Source organism: Myotis myotis, unplaced genomic scaffold (assembly GCF_014108235.1).
Source record: "Myotis myotis isolate mMyoMyo1 unplaced genomic scaffold, mMyoMyo1.p scaffold_m19_p_14, whole genome shotgun sequence".
Classification (NCBI taxonomy): domain Eukaryota; kingdom Metazoa; phylum Chordata; class Mammalia; order Chiroptera; family Vespertilionidae; genus Myotis; species Myotis myotis.
This window is the reverse complement of record NW_023416318.1, coordinates 24,821,702-24,840,147: the sequence shown is the minus strand read 5'-3', so window position 1 is coordinate 24,840,147 and position 18,446 is coordinate 24,821,702. Positions and strand designations below refer to the sequence as shown.

General features: G+C 36.4%; 1 protein-coding gene across 5 annotated transcripts in view; it reads right to left on the bottom strand.

Annotated features, from left to right (window-relative positions):
• Positions 1-18,446, bottom strand: part of RTN4 (reticulon 4) — a 56,297-nt gene that overhangs the window by 2,925 nt on the left and 34,926 nt on the right. For all 5 annotated transcript variants that reach the window (XM_036334546.1, XM_036334547.1, XM_036334549.1 and 2 more), the window contains 2 exons: positions 10,603-10,810; positions 6,803-6,941 (listed from right to left, as the gene is read on the bottom strand). In XM_036334546.1, coding sequence (XP_036190439.1) covers positions 6,803-6,941; positions 10,603-10,810 — 347 coding nt within the window. The remainder of the gene's footprint in view (positions 1-6,802; positions 6,942-10,602; positions 10,811-18,446) is intronic.

Below are 18,446 nucleotides of genomic sequence, written 5' to 3'. Positions count from 1 at the left end.
TTTTGAGCTCGGCGTGTCAGCATTTTGAAAAACCCTAACTTTGGTGCCGTGTCACATATAGAAATTTTTTGGTATTTGCAACCAGACTTATATTTTTGATATTTACTTTATATATTTAAATGCCATTTAACAAAGAAAAATCAACCCAAAAAAAATGAGTTCGCGTGTCACCTCTGACACGCGTGTCAGGTCTGCCATCACTGGGCTAGGAGGACACTCTGGATTCCCCCACCATCAGTTCTACAAATAGCAACACTGATCACCCCTACAGCTGAATTTTAATTGTTCAAGCAAACAAACACCTGTCAATTGAAAATCAAAAATTAAATGCGGCCCTGGTCTTAGCAACTCCTATGGAACCGCTGGTAAAGGTCTGAAGCATGACTCTAGTTAGCAAGCCTCCCCCCAACCCCCTAGTTTTACAAACTCCTATTGCAGAAGCTAAATATAATTTCTGCACTTGAGCAAGTTTACTATAGAGGAACAGGGCTATTTTCCTCCATTACCACTTACAAGTCTAAAGGGAAAAGAGTCCACCTGCCACATTTTAGAAGAAATTGCTTTGGCAATAAAGGCACCCTATATGACAGAATTCAGATACTAACAGACACACGATAAAAATAAGTCCTAATTTGGTCACTGGCAAGGTGTCCCACTCCAAGCCCACAAGGAGAGAAGCCTGAAACTTCACACCTACGCTACCTAAGGGACTCAAGGGTCACTGCACTTGCCTCTTGGAGGACACTCCCTAAAGCCAGGCTTCTCCAGGGGGAGGCTTCAAGTGTCTGCAGGGGAGGACTGAGGCAAACAAATGCATGCATTCTCCCTCTCCAGGAGGTACCCGCAGCCCAGCTCCACTGATGGTTGCCATGCAATTATTGCAGGCCAATGTAACCAAATTTCCCCATTTTAAGAGAAAAAACAAATTCACATCTTTAAATGCTATCACAGAATATTTAAATGTTGCAGCTAAGTTTGAAGAAAATGTGACACTTCAGACGCCTAAAACAAAAATACTGGGCTAAGGGTTGCATGGAGTACACTCTGCCCAAAGAGAAAGGAGTGATGGTAAGAACTAGCATCCAGCAAATACACAATTATTGTAACTGTTATATAACAAAACAGCAACTACCACTGTTTTAACTTACATTAGGTTAGTTAATCTCATCAAAAGTTATACGCTATTGTTATCCCTACAGTGGAGGAAACCAAGAGGCAAGTTGCCAGACCAGGATTGCAGTGATCTCAGGTTTACCTGACTCCAGAATCTATCTGCTCTGCTATACCATGAAACCACCTAGAGCAGTGGTCGGCAAACTGCGGCTCGCGAGCCACATGCGGCTCTTTGGCCCCTTGAGTGTGGCTCTTCCACAAAATACCGACTTCTGTGCACGGGCCACGAAGTTTCAATCGCACTGTACATGCGCGCCTGCACGTGGTATTTTGTGGAAGAGCCACACTCAAGGGGCCAAAGAGCCGCATGTGGCTCACGAGCCGCAGTTTGCTGACCACTGACGTAGAGTAACCATTATACATGGGAATTCATCATGAGTACGCACGCTTTATAAAGAGGCAGAAGAAGGTCAATAAACACGTGCAAATACTTTGCAACATTACAGCCAATGCAAATAAACCATGGGAGTCAAAGTTCAATTCTTTGGGCAGCAATGAAACTGGAGGAAAGAGGGACAAAGTCCAGTGAAGCTCTAACAAATACTTGATGAAAGAGGACAAGGGCCATGTCTTGTTTGTCTTTTGTCCAGGGAAATGAGGTTTGACTGTGTATCACATACCTCATTAAAAAGTTCTACAGATTTTTATTAGATGACGTCTCAATAGGGGTGGAGGGTGCATTTTTAAAGAAAATGAAGGGAGGGTACTTAACAGAATTTCAGAAACGACTTTGGCAATTCTGACATTTTTAAACTTTTTCTGCATTTTTAAGCACTTTGACCTCTTTTGACATCTTCAGCCTCATTCATCAGTATCACTTTGACTGTCTCCACATTTCCTGCAGCCCATTTCCCTTCTAATATTTCTGTGAGCCAAAGAAACCAGAAAGGAAACTATCAAAATGTGTATGTTAATAACTTAAGAGCCCGGGGGCTAGATTTTAATGTTCTTTTGGGTCAGCTATTTCTGGAGTTCAGGCTTTTTCCCCCTCACTTTTAGATTTAAGATTGTATTCTGGAACATTATGGTTTGGCTAATGTTCAGGCAACTATAGCTAGAAATGTTCTTACAATTTTAGCATATATTTTCACTGAAAATCACAAGACTGCTGTTGTACAGAATCTGGCCTTTACCACCCAAAGCCATGTGACAGAAAAATAAGAACCTTTGCCTAAAACATCTGGTCTTAGTATCTAATAAATAAAATTAGACTTTTTCTTGGGACTTGAGGTTTCAAAAGTCAAAAACCTTCTAATTAAACTCAAAGCCTTACTCAAAAAGCCCCAAAGCTGAGCCCAGCAGGGATGTCATATGCTTTTCTTCTATAGCAGGGGTTGGGTTGGGAGTGGGGAGAAACTATAACCCAGGGTTTTACCACTTAATGCCACAACTTTTAAAAAAAATATATCTTTACTGATTTCAGAGAGGAAGGGAGAGAGAGAGATAGAAACATCAATGATGAGAAAGCATCATTGATTGGCTGCCTCCTGCATGTCCTCTACTGGGGATCAAGCCTGCAACCCAGGCATGTACCCTTGACTGGAACTGAACCTGGGACCCTTCAATCCATAGGGTGACGCTCTATCCACTGAGCCAAACCAGCTAGGACAATGCCATAACTTTTAAAAACAGTAATTCTCCAGGCAGTACCCACAGATAAATTAAATCACAATTTCATGGGTTGGAACCCCTCACCCTCCATTCCCAGGTAAAAATTTTAGCACCTAGAGGTCCTAGATGTTTCCAATGTGCAGCAAAGATTGAGTGAGGACCGTTTTAAAACAAGAACCATTATCAACGATCCCTTATACAAAAGGTCAATCACAGAAATGGAAGTAAACCTTATCTAGGTGGTTTAAATTTGTTCAAGTATCTTATATTAGTTTTCCAGTACTAATGGGTGTTAATTTAAACAAGGCTGACAAATACTAGGTTAAATAAATCTATCCAGCCTCTGACTCCTCAGGTACTAATAAACTAACATATATTAGACTCCAAGAAAAGGATACATAGACAGCTTTCACAACCTAATCTTACTAGAGAACAATCCTCCTTTACTTCGCCTTTCGTTCATCTCCTTCCCTCACCTTATATCTGGCATCCAACTGAACAAACCCACTTTACGAAATACAACTTTTAAAACAAAGCCGGTGGACTGGTCAAAACATTAAGCTGTGATGAAATTTTATACTAATTTTTGAAATAAGTTCTACTAAATGGAATTACAACTATTTTGTCAATGATTTTCCAATAATAGTTGCCTAGAATTAATCCTTTGAGAAATGGATTGTTGCTCCATCTATGGACGCTTGAAATATTTTCTAAGAATTAGAATTTTATAATTGCAATGGAGCAGAACAAATGGGATGATCATACAGAATTTAAAAGGAGAGATGCGCAGAACACATTTTTATTTGTCCAAGTCATCCACCAGAGGAGACCTAGACCAGGCCCAATGATAACCACTGTCTCACATCAGGTCTATTTCATAAGCTCTAATGAACCCTGAAGTTTGGTCATTTCTTCCATCACATTTGAAAGATAGGTTCCTCCCTCACACTGCCCCAAGAAGGTAATAAGCAAGAAGAAGGAAAAGTTTTGTGTGCTAACAATAGTGGCTCTAAAATTTTCAATTTCTGAGAAAGAAGGTTTCAAATAGAAGTAGTGGTAATTGTGACCCAGAATCTAGAAATGTAGATTATGTGAATTTAAAGGGCACCAAACATTTAAGAAGACAATGAATTAGAGGAAACTCTTAAATTTCTGTTTAGAAGCTATTACTTTAAATGAGCCACAGAGATTGATGCAATGTCTATTTTTCTAAATTAAAAAAAAATTATAAATGAAGACTAATTGCCACTGTATTTTCTTGAAATTAAGGTGGTTTCCATTTTCCCAGCTATGAATCATTTAAAATCAAAGTAATTCCAATAAAAAGCAGGTTCCTAAAAATTAAAGAAACTGAGTGTTCCACAAATTCATCTGGTAACTGGAGAGATGGGGGTTATTAGTAAACTTTCCACAGATTTAAAATCTGAATACAAGGAAATAAATCAAGGCAAATCCAACTTTCCTTTACATTGAAAAGGTAAAAACAATGAGAACTTAAAAAAACCATTTTTTTTTTGCTTGCTTTTGGGAGAGAAAATATGACTCCTACCATCTTCTGTGGCTAAAAGACACATAGCAATAAAGCTTAAAAAATCACTTTCTTTAAAAAAAAAATGCTCTCTATATAAAGTGAGTGAAAATTGCTCAAGGAATTCTCGCTAGAAAGACAATAATGTTAAGTCATTTTTATGAAGAGTCCAAGAGCACTAAGTTTTTTTTATCAGCTTTTTTCAATAAGAGACATTTTGAGCAAGTATTCTGTGTTCTCTAGTCGCCTTATTGAGTGGAAGCAAACAGATGGAATTGTACTCCTCACACATAACGACATTAAGAAAACATTCATCTCTGCCTGTGTAGGAATGTACTGTGGTGGTACACCCCACGCAGCAGGAACCACAAGGTTGATGAAGGACAGACCCTTCGGGTATATTATCAGAGTGTGAACTCAGCACCTTTGCATCTGGAGAAAAAGATCCCCTGCCTTATTCTTTTGCCTCAATAGGTTTTGAGACCTAAATATGAAGATCAACACTATGGTGATTATAAGCGGGAAAGTGGGTTGGGGGAGTAAGAATAGGGCAGGGGTCCTCAAACTACGGCCCGCGGGCCACATGCAAATACAAATATTGTATTTGTTCCCGTTTTGTTTTTTTACTTCAAAATAAGATATGTGCAGTGTGCATAGGAATTTGTTCATAGTTTTTTTTTAAACTATAGTCCGGCCCTCCAACAGTCTGAGGGACAGTGAACTGGCCCCGTTTAAAAAGTTTGAGGACCCCTGGAATAGGGTATAAGGGGGGGATAAACAGTGAGGGAAGGACATTTGACTTGGGGTGGTGAACACACAATTCAATATAGAGAGAGTGAATTACAGAAATGTATACCCGAAACCTATATAATTTTATTAACCAATGTCACCCCAATAAAATTCAATGCAAAATTTTTTAAAAAGCAAAGTTCATTCTATGTGCTAATAAATTGAAACAACTATTACTTATTTGGAGGCCTAAAAGAATCGCCTTCTGGGGAAGTTACCAAGCAGCTTTCCTTGAGCTCTGGACTTGCCAAATACTGCTACTCAGTAAAGTCATTCATATAAATTTCTTCTTTTACTTTTTCTTTTCAAAAGTACTGCTAACCCTTAAGGAGAAAAAGTAGTAAACTATAATTTCAATGGAAGTCTTTTTTCCCCAGTATTAAGAAACAAAGAGCCTGGCTGGTGTGGCTCAGTGGTTGAGCACCAACCCAAGAACAAAGAGGTCACGGTTCGATTCCTGGTCAGGGCACACGCCTGGGTTGTGGGCTCGGCCCCCAGTGCGGGGAGAGTAGGAGGTAGCAGATCAACGATTCTCTCTCATCATTGATGTTTCTATCTCTCCCCCTCTCCCTTCCTCTCTGAAATCAATAAAAAAAAACCCCACGATCTTTTTAATTTACAGACTGACATCAAAGCACTACTACAAATAAGCACCAAATGCAAGCACTCTATACACAAGAAGTAAGAAAAGGAAAAGTAAATTATTACTATCAATCTTATTAGTAACTAAGTGGGGCTCTAAGTCTTATACTGAGAGAGGCATACAGCTGAAAATAAAGTCTATCCATTGGCTTATTAAGGCTAAGATGTTTGTTAAAAGCAATTTGGGCATTTAAACCTATTCTGGCCAGCCCAGAAATAGTTTCACTGGGCCTGAAGGCCCAAGCATCCTATTGCTGTGATATCCTTGACTTGCATGATAAATTGCAAACCAGTGCATTAATTACTCTTGGAAAAGAAAAATGATGATAGTTACCACCACAGTGCATTTCTACACAGGCTTACTAGTAGATTGGAAACAAGTCTGTCTCTGAAGCAGAGTTGCAAGCAGTAACACAAAACACAATGGCAAGTTCTACATAAAGAAGTGCAAATGTCCCCAAGGCCCCAGTGCTAGGGCTCATGTTACATGACTGTTTAGTGGTTTTAGTCCGTCTGAACCTTGGGAGAGTTCACTTGCAAGGTGAGACTGTAACAGCTGCTATGTAGCAAGATCCCAACTCTAAAGAAAATCTTTACAATTACCAGCTGAAGATTAGTTGAGGTGTTTCAGAATATTCAAGCTCTTGCAGTATAAACATGCCAAGAAAGAGTCCAAGATAGGAAATAGCTTACGTGTGCATATGAATCACACACAAGCTAAGAAATTTAAAATTTGTGCATATGAATCACACACAAGTCTAAAACAAAATCAAAACAGATTAAGGCACATCTGGCATTAAATCTATTAATCTTTATCCTTACTGTCAAAATTCCCTTTAATTCTTATGGATTTATAACTTTTTTTTTTTTTAAAGGCAAAGTACTTTTCCTTCATCTCAAATAGCTGATTGGATTCTGAATTCTGATACCCAAGTTTACTATAACATGATTTCATTATGTCTTTATCATTTACCTTAATATAGAAAAATAGAATGACACTCCTAACTCTTTTGATATTAAATTCTGGATATGTCAAAAATGAAAAGCAAATAAACTTACCTTCAGAGAATCAACTAAATCATCAACTAAGAAGAGGCGTCTGAGTTCCTTTATCGTGCAGTTCACATGTCCAAGAGCAGAATTACTGTATTTCTGCACCAACTCCTCGGATATGGCGACATCAGATTCCAAATATGCCCTAGGGAACAAAACACACCATAATTGTCACTGGGGTGATTCTCCCTGGATGTCTGCATCCAGCAATTACATATCTGTAAAAGAAGACATTAATAAAATATCTCACTATAAAACGCCTTCTGTTTCCAAATTAAGCACAATGTAGAAATTCACCAAGCAAGGGGTATTTCATTGATATACGGTGTCAGCTGACGAGCATAGAAAAAAGGATATGTTTTGAAGCCAGACTGATCTAACCTTGAATCGTAAGGTCCGTCACTTACTTGGCAGTGTCACTTCAGAAAGTTATTTAGTCTTCCCTTTAAACCGCAGTTTCCTCATTTATAAAATGGGATCCAAAGAGTAAAGTGCTTAGCACAATCACAAAAAGTAGTACTCAATAAATGGTAGTCATTTTCATGGATTTGGTTTTTTCTTCAAGTTGACATTATATGTTTCATCAAGTTTTCCTAACAAAAATCCCATTCATTTCCACATATGGCACTCTCTCAGCCTAATCTTTAGGCAAAATTGCCCCTTATATCAATTCCCAGACTGTGAAAGGCTGTCAAAAGTATAGTGGCAATCCCAGTAAAACATAATAGTTACTGTCCTTTTAGATGCCCTAATCTATACTGAGATAGCTGGACTTATTAACTTTAAGAAGACAACTCTAATGGGGAAGGGGAAGTCAAGTCTACAATGCAAGGAGTTGCTTCATTAGTTACTATTTCAAAGAAGCTATTTTATCTTGGCAAAGTAGAACCAGTCAGAAGTGCCAGGCATTCTTTGAATCTACTGGAAGTAGTCCCTTATTCAGTCCACTTCCCCATGTCAGTGGACACTGGTTATTTATACTAAAAATAACATTCCTCTTTCCTAGCTCCTTTTCTCTGTAATTTACCTCTGCAATATGCCCCAAATGTTTCCTCGTTTCTATATTCACTATGCCATCATGCAAGTTTAATTGCTCATTATTTACAAACTGGAATATTCCATCAGTCAGTTGGCCCCATCTGGAATGATACCACCAGGTGACAGAAGCATTGTAGATAGGAAAAACTATGATCAACAAAGGCATTACTAGGATATGTCAAAGTGTGACTGGAGAAGTTGGAAAAACCGTGCTATAGGTTTAAACTGGCATGTTGGCTGAATTTACTTCATAATGACTATTATCTATAATAATAAAAGGATAATATGCTAATTAAACCAGATGTCCTTCCTTCCGGACAAAGCCACAGTGGGTGGGGGCTGAGGCAGAGGTGGCAGGGCTGGGATCAAGGTCCTTGCACGAATTTCGTGCATCGGGCCTCTAGTGACATACAATGATTTAGCCTTTGAGCTAAGAATAAAGGGTTTCTAAGGAAATAAAGAATACAGACAGAAATTGCTAGTTTTTTCCCCAAAAGTCTTCTTTAAAATCCAACGATGTATAAAATTTATACTGTAGATAATTTAGAAATTTTGGCTTAATGATGTTTTTATATATTCCAATATAACTAATTAAAATCATATTCCTTAATGATTTGTGAAATGATATGGCTCTGCCATGTTGAAGCAGCAATTTCAACTTCCTGCACTCCAACTTTTGCTTGTACATATAAGGCCAGACACACAAGAGCCATTCAGTAAATGTTGGATTCTCCCACAAAACTTATGTAACATCACCATTTGATCAGTATGAAGAGAAAGCTGGAGAGAAACAAATCACCAGTCTTTATAATAAACCAAATAATTTAGTAGGTCTCTTCCTGTAAACTGAAAACCAGCCTCCCTCTAACATCAGTTGGATAATGTCCTAGGTCTGTGGTCGGCAAACCACAGCTCGCGAGCCACATGCGGCTCTTTGGCCCCTTGAGTGTGGCTCTTCCACAAAATACCAGTGCGGGCGCACGGGTACAGTGCGATTGAAACTTCGTGGCCCGTGCACAGAAGTCGGTGTTTTGTGGAAGAGCCACACTCAAGGGGCCAAAGAGCCGCATGTGGCTCTCGAGCCACGGTTTGCCAAGCCGCAGTTTGCCGACCACTGTCCTAGGTGGTTACAGACTCATTCGTGCCCAAATAGATACTTGTCTTGCCAACACAGTTTTTAAATGTTTACAACCTATTTGAAAAATTGTTCATATACGAAACAATTAGAGAACATTTTAAAGCCATACTCAGTGCAATAGAGTTAATTCTCAGATCACTGAGAGGCAGGTTAGCTAGGTAGCAAGGTCTTGAAACCAAACACAGAACCAAATAAAACACGACAGATTAGGGCATCTGGGGAGCTAAAAAGGCAGCATGAAAATGGACACAAAACACTAGAAGGGATAAATGAGAGACAAAAGAGCAATATCTGGATTTCATCCTATAATGAACAGAAAGCCCCTGTCCCTAAAAATGTGATAAAAATGCTATTTGAGAAAAATTAATCTGACAACATCTGTAAGCGTTAGAGTAATCTGAGGGAATCAGAAGCCAGTTTGGTAACAAGTGAAGTCCAGCAAGGGGTAGGCAATTTTTTTTCTGTGAAAGGCCAGAGAGTAAGTATTTTAGGCGTTAAATTCCATATGGTCTCTGTCACAACTCCTTACTTCTGTTATTACAGCGTGAAAGCAGCTAAATGACTGAGTATGGCTGCATTTCAATAAAATTTTATTTACAAAAGCTGGCAGCCTATGGCCCATGGCTATAGGCTGTAGTGTATATTCATGAATACCTGGTCTAAACTGGGGTGGGGAGGGGCAACAACAAAATTTAGCTATTTTGTTTACTATGAAATGGAAACAAAGGTAACTTCAAAACTGGATAAATAGTGGTGCTACTGATAGAAACTGACAACTCTGTTTAAAAACATGATGAGTTAGTGGTCTTCAGGGGCTGGGTAATTAGTGACTGCTAATGGGTATGAAGTGTCTTTTCAGTGTGATAAAAATGTCTGGAATGAGATGGTGATTCTTGTACAATTCTGTGAATATACTTAAAATCACTGAATTTTATGTGAATTATACCCCAATTTTTAAAAGGCAGTGGAAAAACATGCTAAGCATGAAGTGAGGCAGAAGATCCAAGGTAAGGTTTGTACCATTTAGCAATGAGATACATAATGCTAGCATGTGTTAGTTCTAACAGTAAGGGAAGCAAATGATGGTTTAGAGACAAGGAGATGCTGAAATAAAGGAGCTCTCCAAAGGATAATACAAAAGTAATGGCTTAAGGAATGAGAAGAAACTAGATAGAAAAGGAATGGTAGAAAAAGACACAGGCATGACGAGAAAACATACCAGACAAATATAAACATACTATTGGAAAGAAAGGTATTTTTAACATCAGATAGCATAAAATGTAAGCAATAAAGAAAATATAGCTCTCACCAATTCTAACCATGTTAAAAAGATATAGCTTCCATTAAAGTAAAATTAGACAACCAGCACCTACTTCTAATAAATATTACTACTAAGTAGGAGAGTTAGGCTAATGACATAGAAACCCAGTTTTTTATACCATGAGCCTATGAAATGACCTCTAGAAAATCTCAAAAGCAGGTGCTTTGGGTACAGCTTTCAGCAAACATTTGCAATTATCTTTAAGCAGTAAAAAAATGCATGCCTGTAACCCTACAGATACGTGAATGAAGTCTCAGTACAATTGTTTACAGTGTTGCCAAAGTTTGCCTTGCTTTACAGACATCTCACCTGAATGGGTGGCCTTCATCTGATTTCTGGATAGCTTGGATCACACCCTTGTATATCCTAAAGCTGATAGTCACAGAGAGCAGGGCCAAGGCAATGTAAGCCGTTACGCTCACAATGCTGAATACTGTCAATGAAAGTAGCAGGAATAAGCTGGCACCAAACACCACTCCAGTCTTCTTAATGTCTCTCCAGTACAGGAGGTCGACAACTACAAATAAAAAGAGAAGAAATCGAAATTAGAACATCATTTTAACCATTTAGATTTGGCACATTTGTATTTGCTCCACCCCTCCTCTTCACCCCCTTCCCCCGCCAAAAAAAAGGTCTCTAGGGAAAGTCAAAACCTAAAATGTTAAAGATTAACTTCATACACTACGTTGTATATTAAAATAATACCTGCATCTATTTCTATTTACTATAAAATGTTTCTAATGCAAATCTATGTCCTACATTCTAAATCATTCTGGCTATAAAAGTTTATCAAATCTCCCAAGCCCAGCATAGCAGACTTCTAATCCAAAACAACTTTTCTTGAAAATTCATCTTGAGGTTTTCATCTTCATTCAATGCATGATATATATTCAAATAATAAAAGAATGTTTTAGCATACACTCACAAAAATGAGATACTTCAGTGACACAAAAATATATTTATCTACAGAAAACGACTAATTCAAAAAAATGTTGAGAAACTGAAAGCTACTAGAAACTACACATATGAGTTTTACAGCTCTGCTTTTAAGAGATTGCTCTTTAAGAAACTTAACAAAATTGTAATGTAATCTGGCTATCGTTAAAACAAAAATGTCCTACGAAGCTTAAGAAAAAAAAAAAACACCTTAAGATTACCTGAAAAGCTACTTCCCTCTAGGAGTAGATATGTATATAATGCCACAAAAATTTAGGTGTCAAAGAAAAAAAAAGAACTAAACATGTCCCACTGTTATATAACGTTTATTAATAGTAAGGAGTCAAAGCCTAACTTAGCAATTTTGCTCTTGGCCTATGGCCACAGGGCCACTATGGAGATCAAATACCCATAGGCCTATGGTCTCAAGATGGGGTTATGTACAACCCAGGGAGAATTCTGCAGTGTGCCAAGAGCTCTTGAATTCACATGCAAAACACAATTCATCTCTCTCTGCATTGTACACAGTTGGGGAGGGGGAAGAACACTCTTATAGTAACCTTCAATATCACCACTATTGGTGACTAGTTAAATGCAATATCATCACTATTCCTTACATCATTAAAATCTACTCAGTAAAACCTGATTATGAGATTAAATGACTTTAGACTTGAGAGGTATACACAACATATATTAAAGTCTAACCAAATTGCCCAATATAAGAGTTTTTGTCCCAACAGTTTCATTGACTAGATAAGAATTATTTATAGTAAGAATATACTGCCTGCTAGCTTAATAAATATTTAGATCTATACAATAGTTAAAATTCTAACAGTTCATAATTCTGGTGCTTTGGTGTGAGTCAAGTCAATTTCCCTAACGTTGCTGATACAGGAATAATCATGTATATAGTCCAGCATTATGCAGTGATTAAAGCCTAAAATAAATTTAATTGCATGAAAGTACAGCAAACCCTAACCTACTTCTTCCTTTCCATCTATCATATGGGTTTCTAGAAATAAGGTCTTTTCAATCAGTGAGAGAGCTGTGGTAAACACATAAGCAAGCCCACACATATTGTGTGAAAACAGCTACATGAGAGGAATCAAAGCAAATACCCTGAGAGCCTTGGTGACACAAGTCCCGGGGTGGCCAAGTTAAGCTGCAAAAGTTAGAGCACTGAGAAGGAAAAGAGGGGAGAACAGCTAAGAGAGATGAGACAACTGGGCCTGATAGTTGCACAGAAGACAAAATTAATACGACCTACGAAAGAAAGGTCTGAGAGGCAATCTCTGCTGTTACAAAGTCACAGAAGGGTTTCAATCTTTTTTTTTTATTTTGCAAAGGAATTTAAGAGCTTATCACTGATGCTGCAAGGATGAAAAAGTATTAGTTTCTAGCAAACAGAACTGCAGCCTTAAAATTAAAGAAGACTTAAATGAAAAGACATCCCATGTTTATGGATTAGAAAACATTGTTATTAAGATAGTAATGCTATTCAAACTGATCTACACTGTAATCTTTATCAAAATCCTAAGCAGCTTTTTAGCAGAAATTGGCAAGCCAATTGTAGAAATCACCTGGAAATGCAGGGTGTCCAGAATAGCCAAAAAAATCTTGAAAAAGAACCAATTTGGAGAACACTTCCCTTTTTCAAAACTTCCTACAAACCTACAGTAATCAAGACAATGCAGTAGTTGCACAAGGATGGAGAGAGATCAGTGGAATAAATTAAGAGTCCAAAATAAACCCTTACTTTTATAGTCAACTTGATTTCAACAAGGTGTCAAGACAATTCAATGAGGAAAATAAGTTTCTTTCAACAAATGGTGCTGGAAGAATAAAATTGGACCCTTACCTTACATCATATATAAAAAAATGGATCAAAGACCTAAAAAGCTTAAACTATAAAACTCTTGGAAGAAAAAAAAATAGGTACAAATCTTCATGACTTTGGATGGGAGAGTAAAATTCCACCACTGTGAAAAACAGTTTGGCAATTGCTCAAAAAGTTAAAACACAGAGTTACAATATGACCCAGCAATTCCACTTCTAGGAATTTCTACCCAAAAGACTAGAAAACCTATGTCCACACACAAACTTGTACATGAATGTTTATAGCAGCACTATTCATCATAATCAAAAAGAAGAAACACCCAAATATCCATCAACTGATGAATGGATAAACAAAATATGGTGCCCTGGCCAGTGAGACTCAGTTGGTTGGAGCATCATCCCATGCACCGGAAGGTCATGTTTGATTCCCAGTCAGGGCACATCCCCAAGTGTGGGTTCGTGTACAGGAGGCAATTGATTGATGTTTCTCTCTCACATCAATGTTTTTCTCTGTCTCTGTCTCCCTTCCTCTCTCTGAAATGAAAAGAAAAAAAAAATCCTTGGGTGAGGAATATATATATAGTATATCCACACAATGAAATATAATTGGGCCAGGAAAAAAACAAGTGAAGTACTGATACCTACTACAAAAAGTTTGAAAACATTCTGCTAAGTGAAAGAAGCCAGACACCAAAGGTCACACAGTTGTGTAAGTCTGTTTATATGGCATGTCTGGAGTTGGCAATTCTATAGCGACTGAAAGTAGCTTCGTGGTTGCCAGGAACTGGAAGGAGTGGAGATGGGGAATGACTGCTAAAGGAGGCTGGAAGGATGATGAAAATGTTCTGAAATTAGATAATGGTGATGGTTGCACAATTTTGTGGCCATACTAAAAATCAACGAATTATATACTTAAAAAAACTAAAAAGTAAACTAAAAAATTTACTTGTTTTAACATCTTTTTGTCTGCTAGGTTTAAACTCTACAAGAAAGCATGTTGTCTTATCTACCGTATCTTGGAGCTGAGTACAAAGCTTGAACCAACCAGACTTTCAATAAATAGTACTGACTGACTGATTACAATGAATGCATACTTTATGCCAATTTAAGGCATGCACTAATTCTAATTAATTTATTCAAAAATGCTTCTATGTTTTGGATTTAACGTTTGTTTTAAACTATTTTTAGATATCTACATTTACAAAATAACAAATAGCAATGCTTTCAGATAATTTACAGCAAATTTTGTTTTATGGGCTTGTATCTCCTTGTAGATTCTGAAGGACTGATGAGTGCCTTTCATCTTTATATTGTCATTATCTGCTTCAATAATATTTGCTGTCAGAATGGTATGTAAATAATGGCCAGATTATTCTTAGAAATAAAAACATTTTAATTAAAGACTATAATATTTTCAAATTAAAATAATGGACATCTTTAAATAAAGAAACTGTTGGGTCACTAAAATGCTAACTTTGGGATCCTCTGTAATCCCTTTACTAGTTCTGTTTATGAATGAAGAGTTTAATGGCCTCTTTATTCTTGAGAAACCAAAATTAAGATACAGGGCTTGTAAAAGGATAGCATAACCTTTCATGGTTCCTCAGGTCTCCTGTACTGCAGAATAAGCATTAATCATGCACAGTAACCTAATGCTACTTTACTTTTATATAAAATGCTCATGAAATATACTTTTAAAGATCTAAGATTAATTTAGCAATAGTCTTTCCTCTTAACAGCTGTGGGCAATACTTACGAATTACTAAAATAATGCTGAGCAATTAAATTTTTGTCATTTAGAAAAAAGTGATTGTCTACTCATTTTCAAAATGTGAATAATATTTTTGTGATGTGCCATGCACAGAGCTGTACCATCTTTTTTTTAATATATATTTTATTGATTTTTTTTACAGAGAGGAAGGGAGAGGGATAGAGAGTTAGAAACACTGATAAGCGAGAAGCATCATCAGCTGCCTCCTGCACACTTCCTACTGGGGATGTGCCTGCAACCAAGGTACATGCCCTTGACTGGAATCGAACCTGGGACCCTTGAGTCCGCAGGCCAACGCTCTATCCACTGAGCCAAACAGGTTAGGGCTGTACCATCTTTTACCAACTAAAATTTTAATTTAAAATAATTGAGTGCACTGCAATCCTTCCTTCAAAATAAAAACTTCTGGCCCAGCAAAGAGTTAGAAAAGTTGTCTACATCTGGTAATCATAAACTATCATCTGTCATAGCTAAAAATAGTGCTAGTACATGCAGAAGTCATCCAATTACATTTTGCCTCAAATCAAATTCTTACTGAATCTCTTTCCTTGAATAGCCTGAAGTCAGGTTTCAACTTTAAAATCTTTTGTCTATCGGGAGAAAAAGTTGAACTAGTAGCTGGTCACAATAATACTGGGAAGGAATGGTTCTAGAAAAATACCTACCTCTTAAACAAAAGCAAATATTAAGTTCTCTTTAACAGAGTCAGGTGAACAATGAGTAAGGCAGTTAAATAGGAAAATTAATAAACAAATATTAAAATTAGAATATTAAAATGTTAGTTGCTATTTTTCACAATCATAATCTTAATAATAAATAATTATGTATTAATTAGAAATCACAATCCTTAATCAAATTCTTCTCAACTGCTAAGAAAAGTGACAAAAATTCAGAGTCAATCATTTAGCACTACATAGTAAGCTTTTACTTCCACATAGTAAGCATTCACTTGGCTAATAAATAACAGGTGATGGTCCAGAAAAAGATCTGTGCAGAGTGGGAGCTTAACTTTCTTCCATTTCCATCAGCATGCCTGATTAGATGACTGAACTTAGTTTCCCCGTGTGTAAAATTAGGAAAACGATAACCTCCTAACAAGGTAGTTTAAACTGAAAGGAAATGTCATATGTGGAAATAAAGGTGATATTTCAAGAGATAAAGTCAAGCAGGGCAATCGAATATTAAATGCAATGCTTAACTAAGCTCTGATTTTTTTTTTTTTTTTTTTTTTTTTTTTACGGTGAATTCAACTTTCTCTGAAAGGACTGCTAACTTGGTTTTAGTTAGCAAGTATCAGATAGATGGATACCTAGTATTGCTACAAAGTACCTTAATCAAATACCTGGCAAACCAGCATCTCTCCTGGCTTTCTTTTCTTCCTGTAACTAGAGTTTTTGAAAGATACACACACAATTTCAGATCCTGTCTCTTTCATCACTAAATCTTTCCTGCCTTAATCCTGACAACATTACAGTATATTGGTCAATTTCAACCACCACACATCTAAGGAAAAATCATTTTATGTAAAACTAGCATAAATTCTATACTTGAGTTTTCTATAATAATTTAGTAATTCCCTATTCTGAGCAAGGAACTGTGCAAGTACTTTGTATGCATTACCATTAATCACAACAACTCTATAAAGTATTTATTATCTGCTATACACGAGACAACTGGGACTTAGAAGTATTATTAAATAAATTGTGCAGGCTTACAGATTGAAATTCAGTCTGATCATGAAGGTCTTATTTTTTCCATCATACCACATTTTGTATTTAAAAGTGTATGTCAGTTCTTAAGTTTGCTTTTTATCCTACCTGAGGATCCAAATAGTATTTCAATATCAATTGGAGGAGAAGCAATTTACTAACATCGTGAGCAGAGTTATATACATATACAATTCCAGTAATATAGGTTCAATGATAATAAATCATGTTCTGTTTAAATTGCAAAATGATTCCTAGAAGCTATCTAAATGGTCTCACTTTGAAAATAAAAATTGGAAACTATATCCAGATAAAACAACACAAATCAACCACAATGCAAAATTGAAAATCTTTCTAATAATGCAGGATTTTATGAGTGTGATATTATGAGTGATATTGGAGAATTACTCCAAAAAAGATCCAATAGACACTTCAACCAGATCATCTGACCTCAAAAGATTAAGAGAAGCCACTAAGAAAGTTAATAAAACCCTTGAACACTTTCTGTAAAGGGACATCCTATATGATCCACTGAGAAATTCAACCATGAAGTAAAAGATGCCATTTTGTACTACCAAATAATTCTGTGGTAAAATTTACACACACTACAAGCCCCAAAACTTGATTTATCCTCACTTCATTCTAAGAACTTATCTACAGCTGTGATTACACCCTGTTTCATTAAGAATAAACTAAAACTTGTTTTCATAGCTGTTGGTTTTGTTTCAAGGTAAGTCTTTATCAAATCCTTTATTAGCTATGAAATGAGTTTGCTTCAAGTAGTCTTTTTTCCCCTACACTGTCTTTAAGTAGAAAATGTTTCAATACATGACATAAAGGTAAAAACTACCTGTGGTTTTTAGTTGCTTCTAAGGATAACCAAACTTCTCTGAGTAGAAAACTGTGAAGTTACCACACATGCCTCATTTATAAGTTAATTAAATTCACCAATATACTAAATTACTTCATATAGTTTTCAATACCTCCTTTAATCCTATTGATTCTATTTCCAGCTTTATTATTAAGAGGACAAAAAAATTACAACAAAAAATAATTCTAACCTTCCACTTCCAATCTCAAAAAATAATTTTCCCTGCACAGGAAAATTCATATATGTAGCAAATTCCACTTTCTCTAAGGTAAAGCTAAATAAATATGCTCTCTCTAAGCACATTATTTACACATATTTTGAGCCAATGGTTCTCCCTACCTGCACAGACTTTAACAATCTTCAGTTTTGATGGATGTCACAGTAAGGACTCTTCTTATACAAAATCTGTATTTCTGATAAATTTTGATAAGCATGTGGTTGTTTATTTTAAATTACTAGAATTGAGCCAAGACTCAGACAAATGAATGCCTAAAATTAGAGTACACATTGGTTCAATGCATAACATACTATGGTGTAATTTTACTTCTTGTTGGTATCCAAGCATTACAAGAAATGAGCACCAGACCTTGCTCAAAATCCTATTTTCTACTAATAGAAATTAAATAGAAAACATTGTTCTGTAACTCTAGAAACTTGACAAGCTTAATAAACTGGAAGGGAGGGGGACTCAAAGCAAATTACTAACACAAAAAAAAGAATGAACTTCATTAATAGGGAAACTAGTTTGGTTGTACACACTCAAAAATAAATGCTCACTGAGTAAATGGCTAATAGTACAGATAAACAAGGTAATATCTCTCTTCATATCATTGACCAGAATAATCTACATTTTAGATTAAAAATACACAAATAAGTGTATATAACAAAGAACAGCTATAATTCCTCTCATTTTTATGGAAAGTCAGAATTTTAGCAAATCTAGAGTCTGAGAGTAGAAATTCCTAAATTTCCCTCATTGTCAAATTCTTAACAATAGATTTGCAGGGATATCATTCATATTTGATATTTTTTA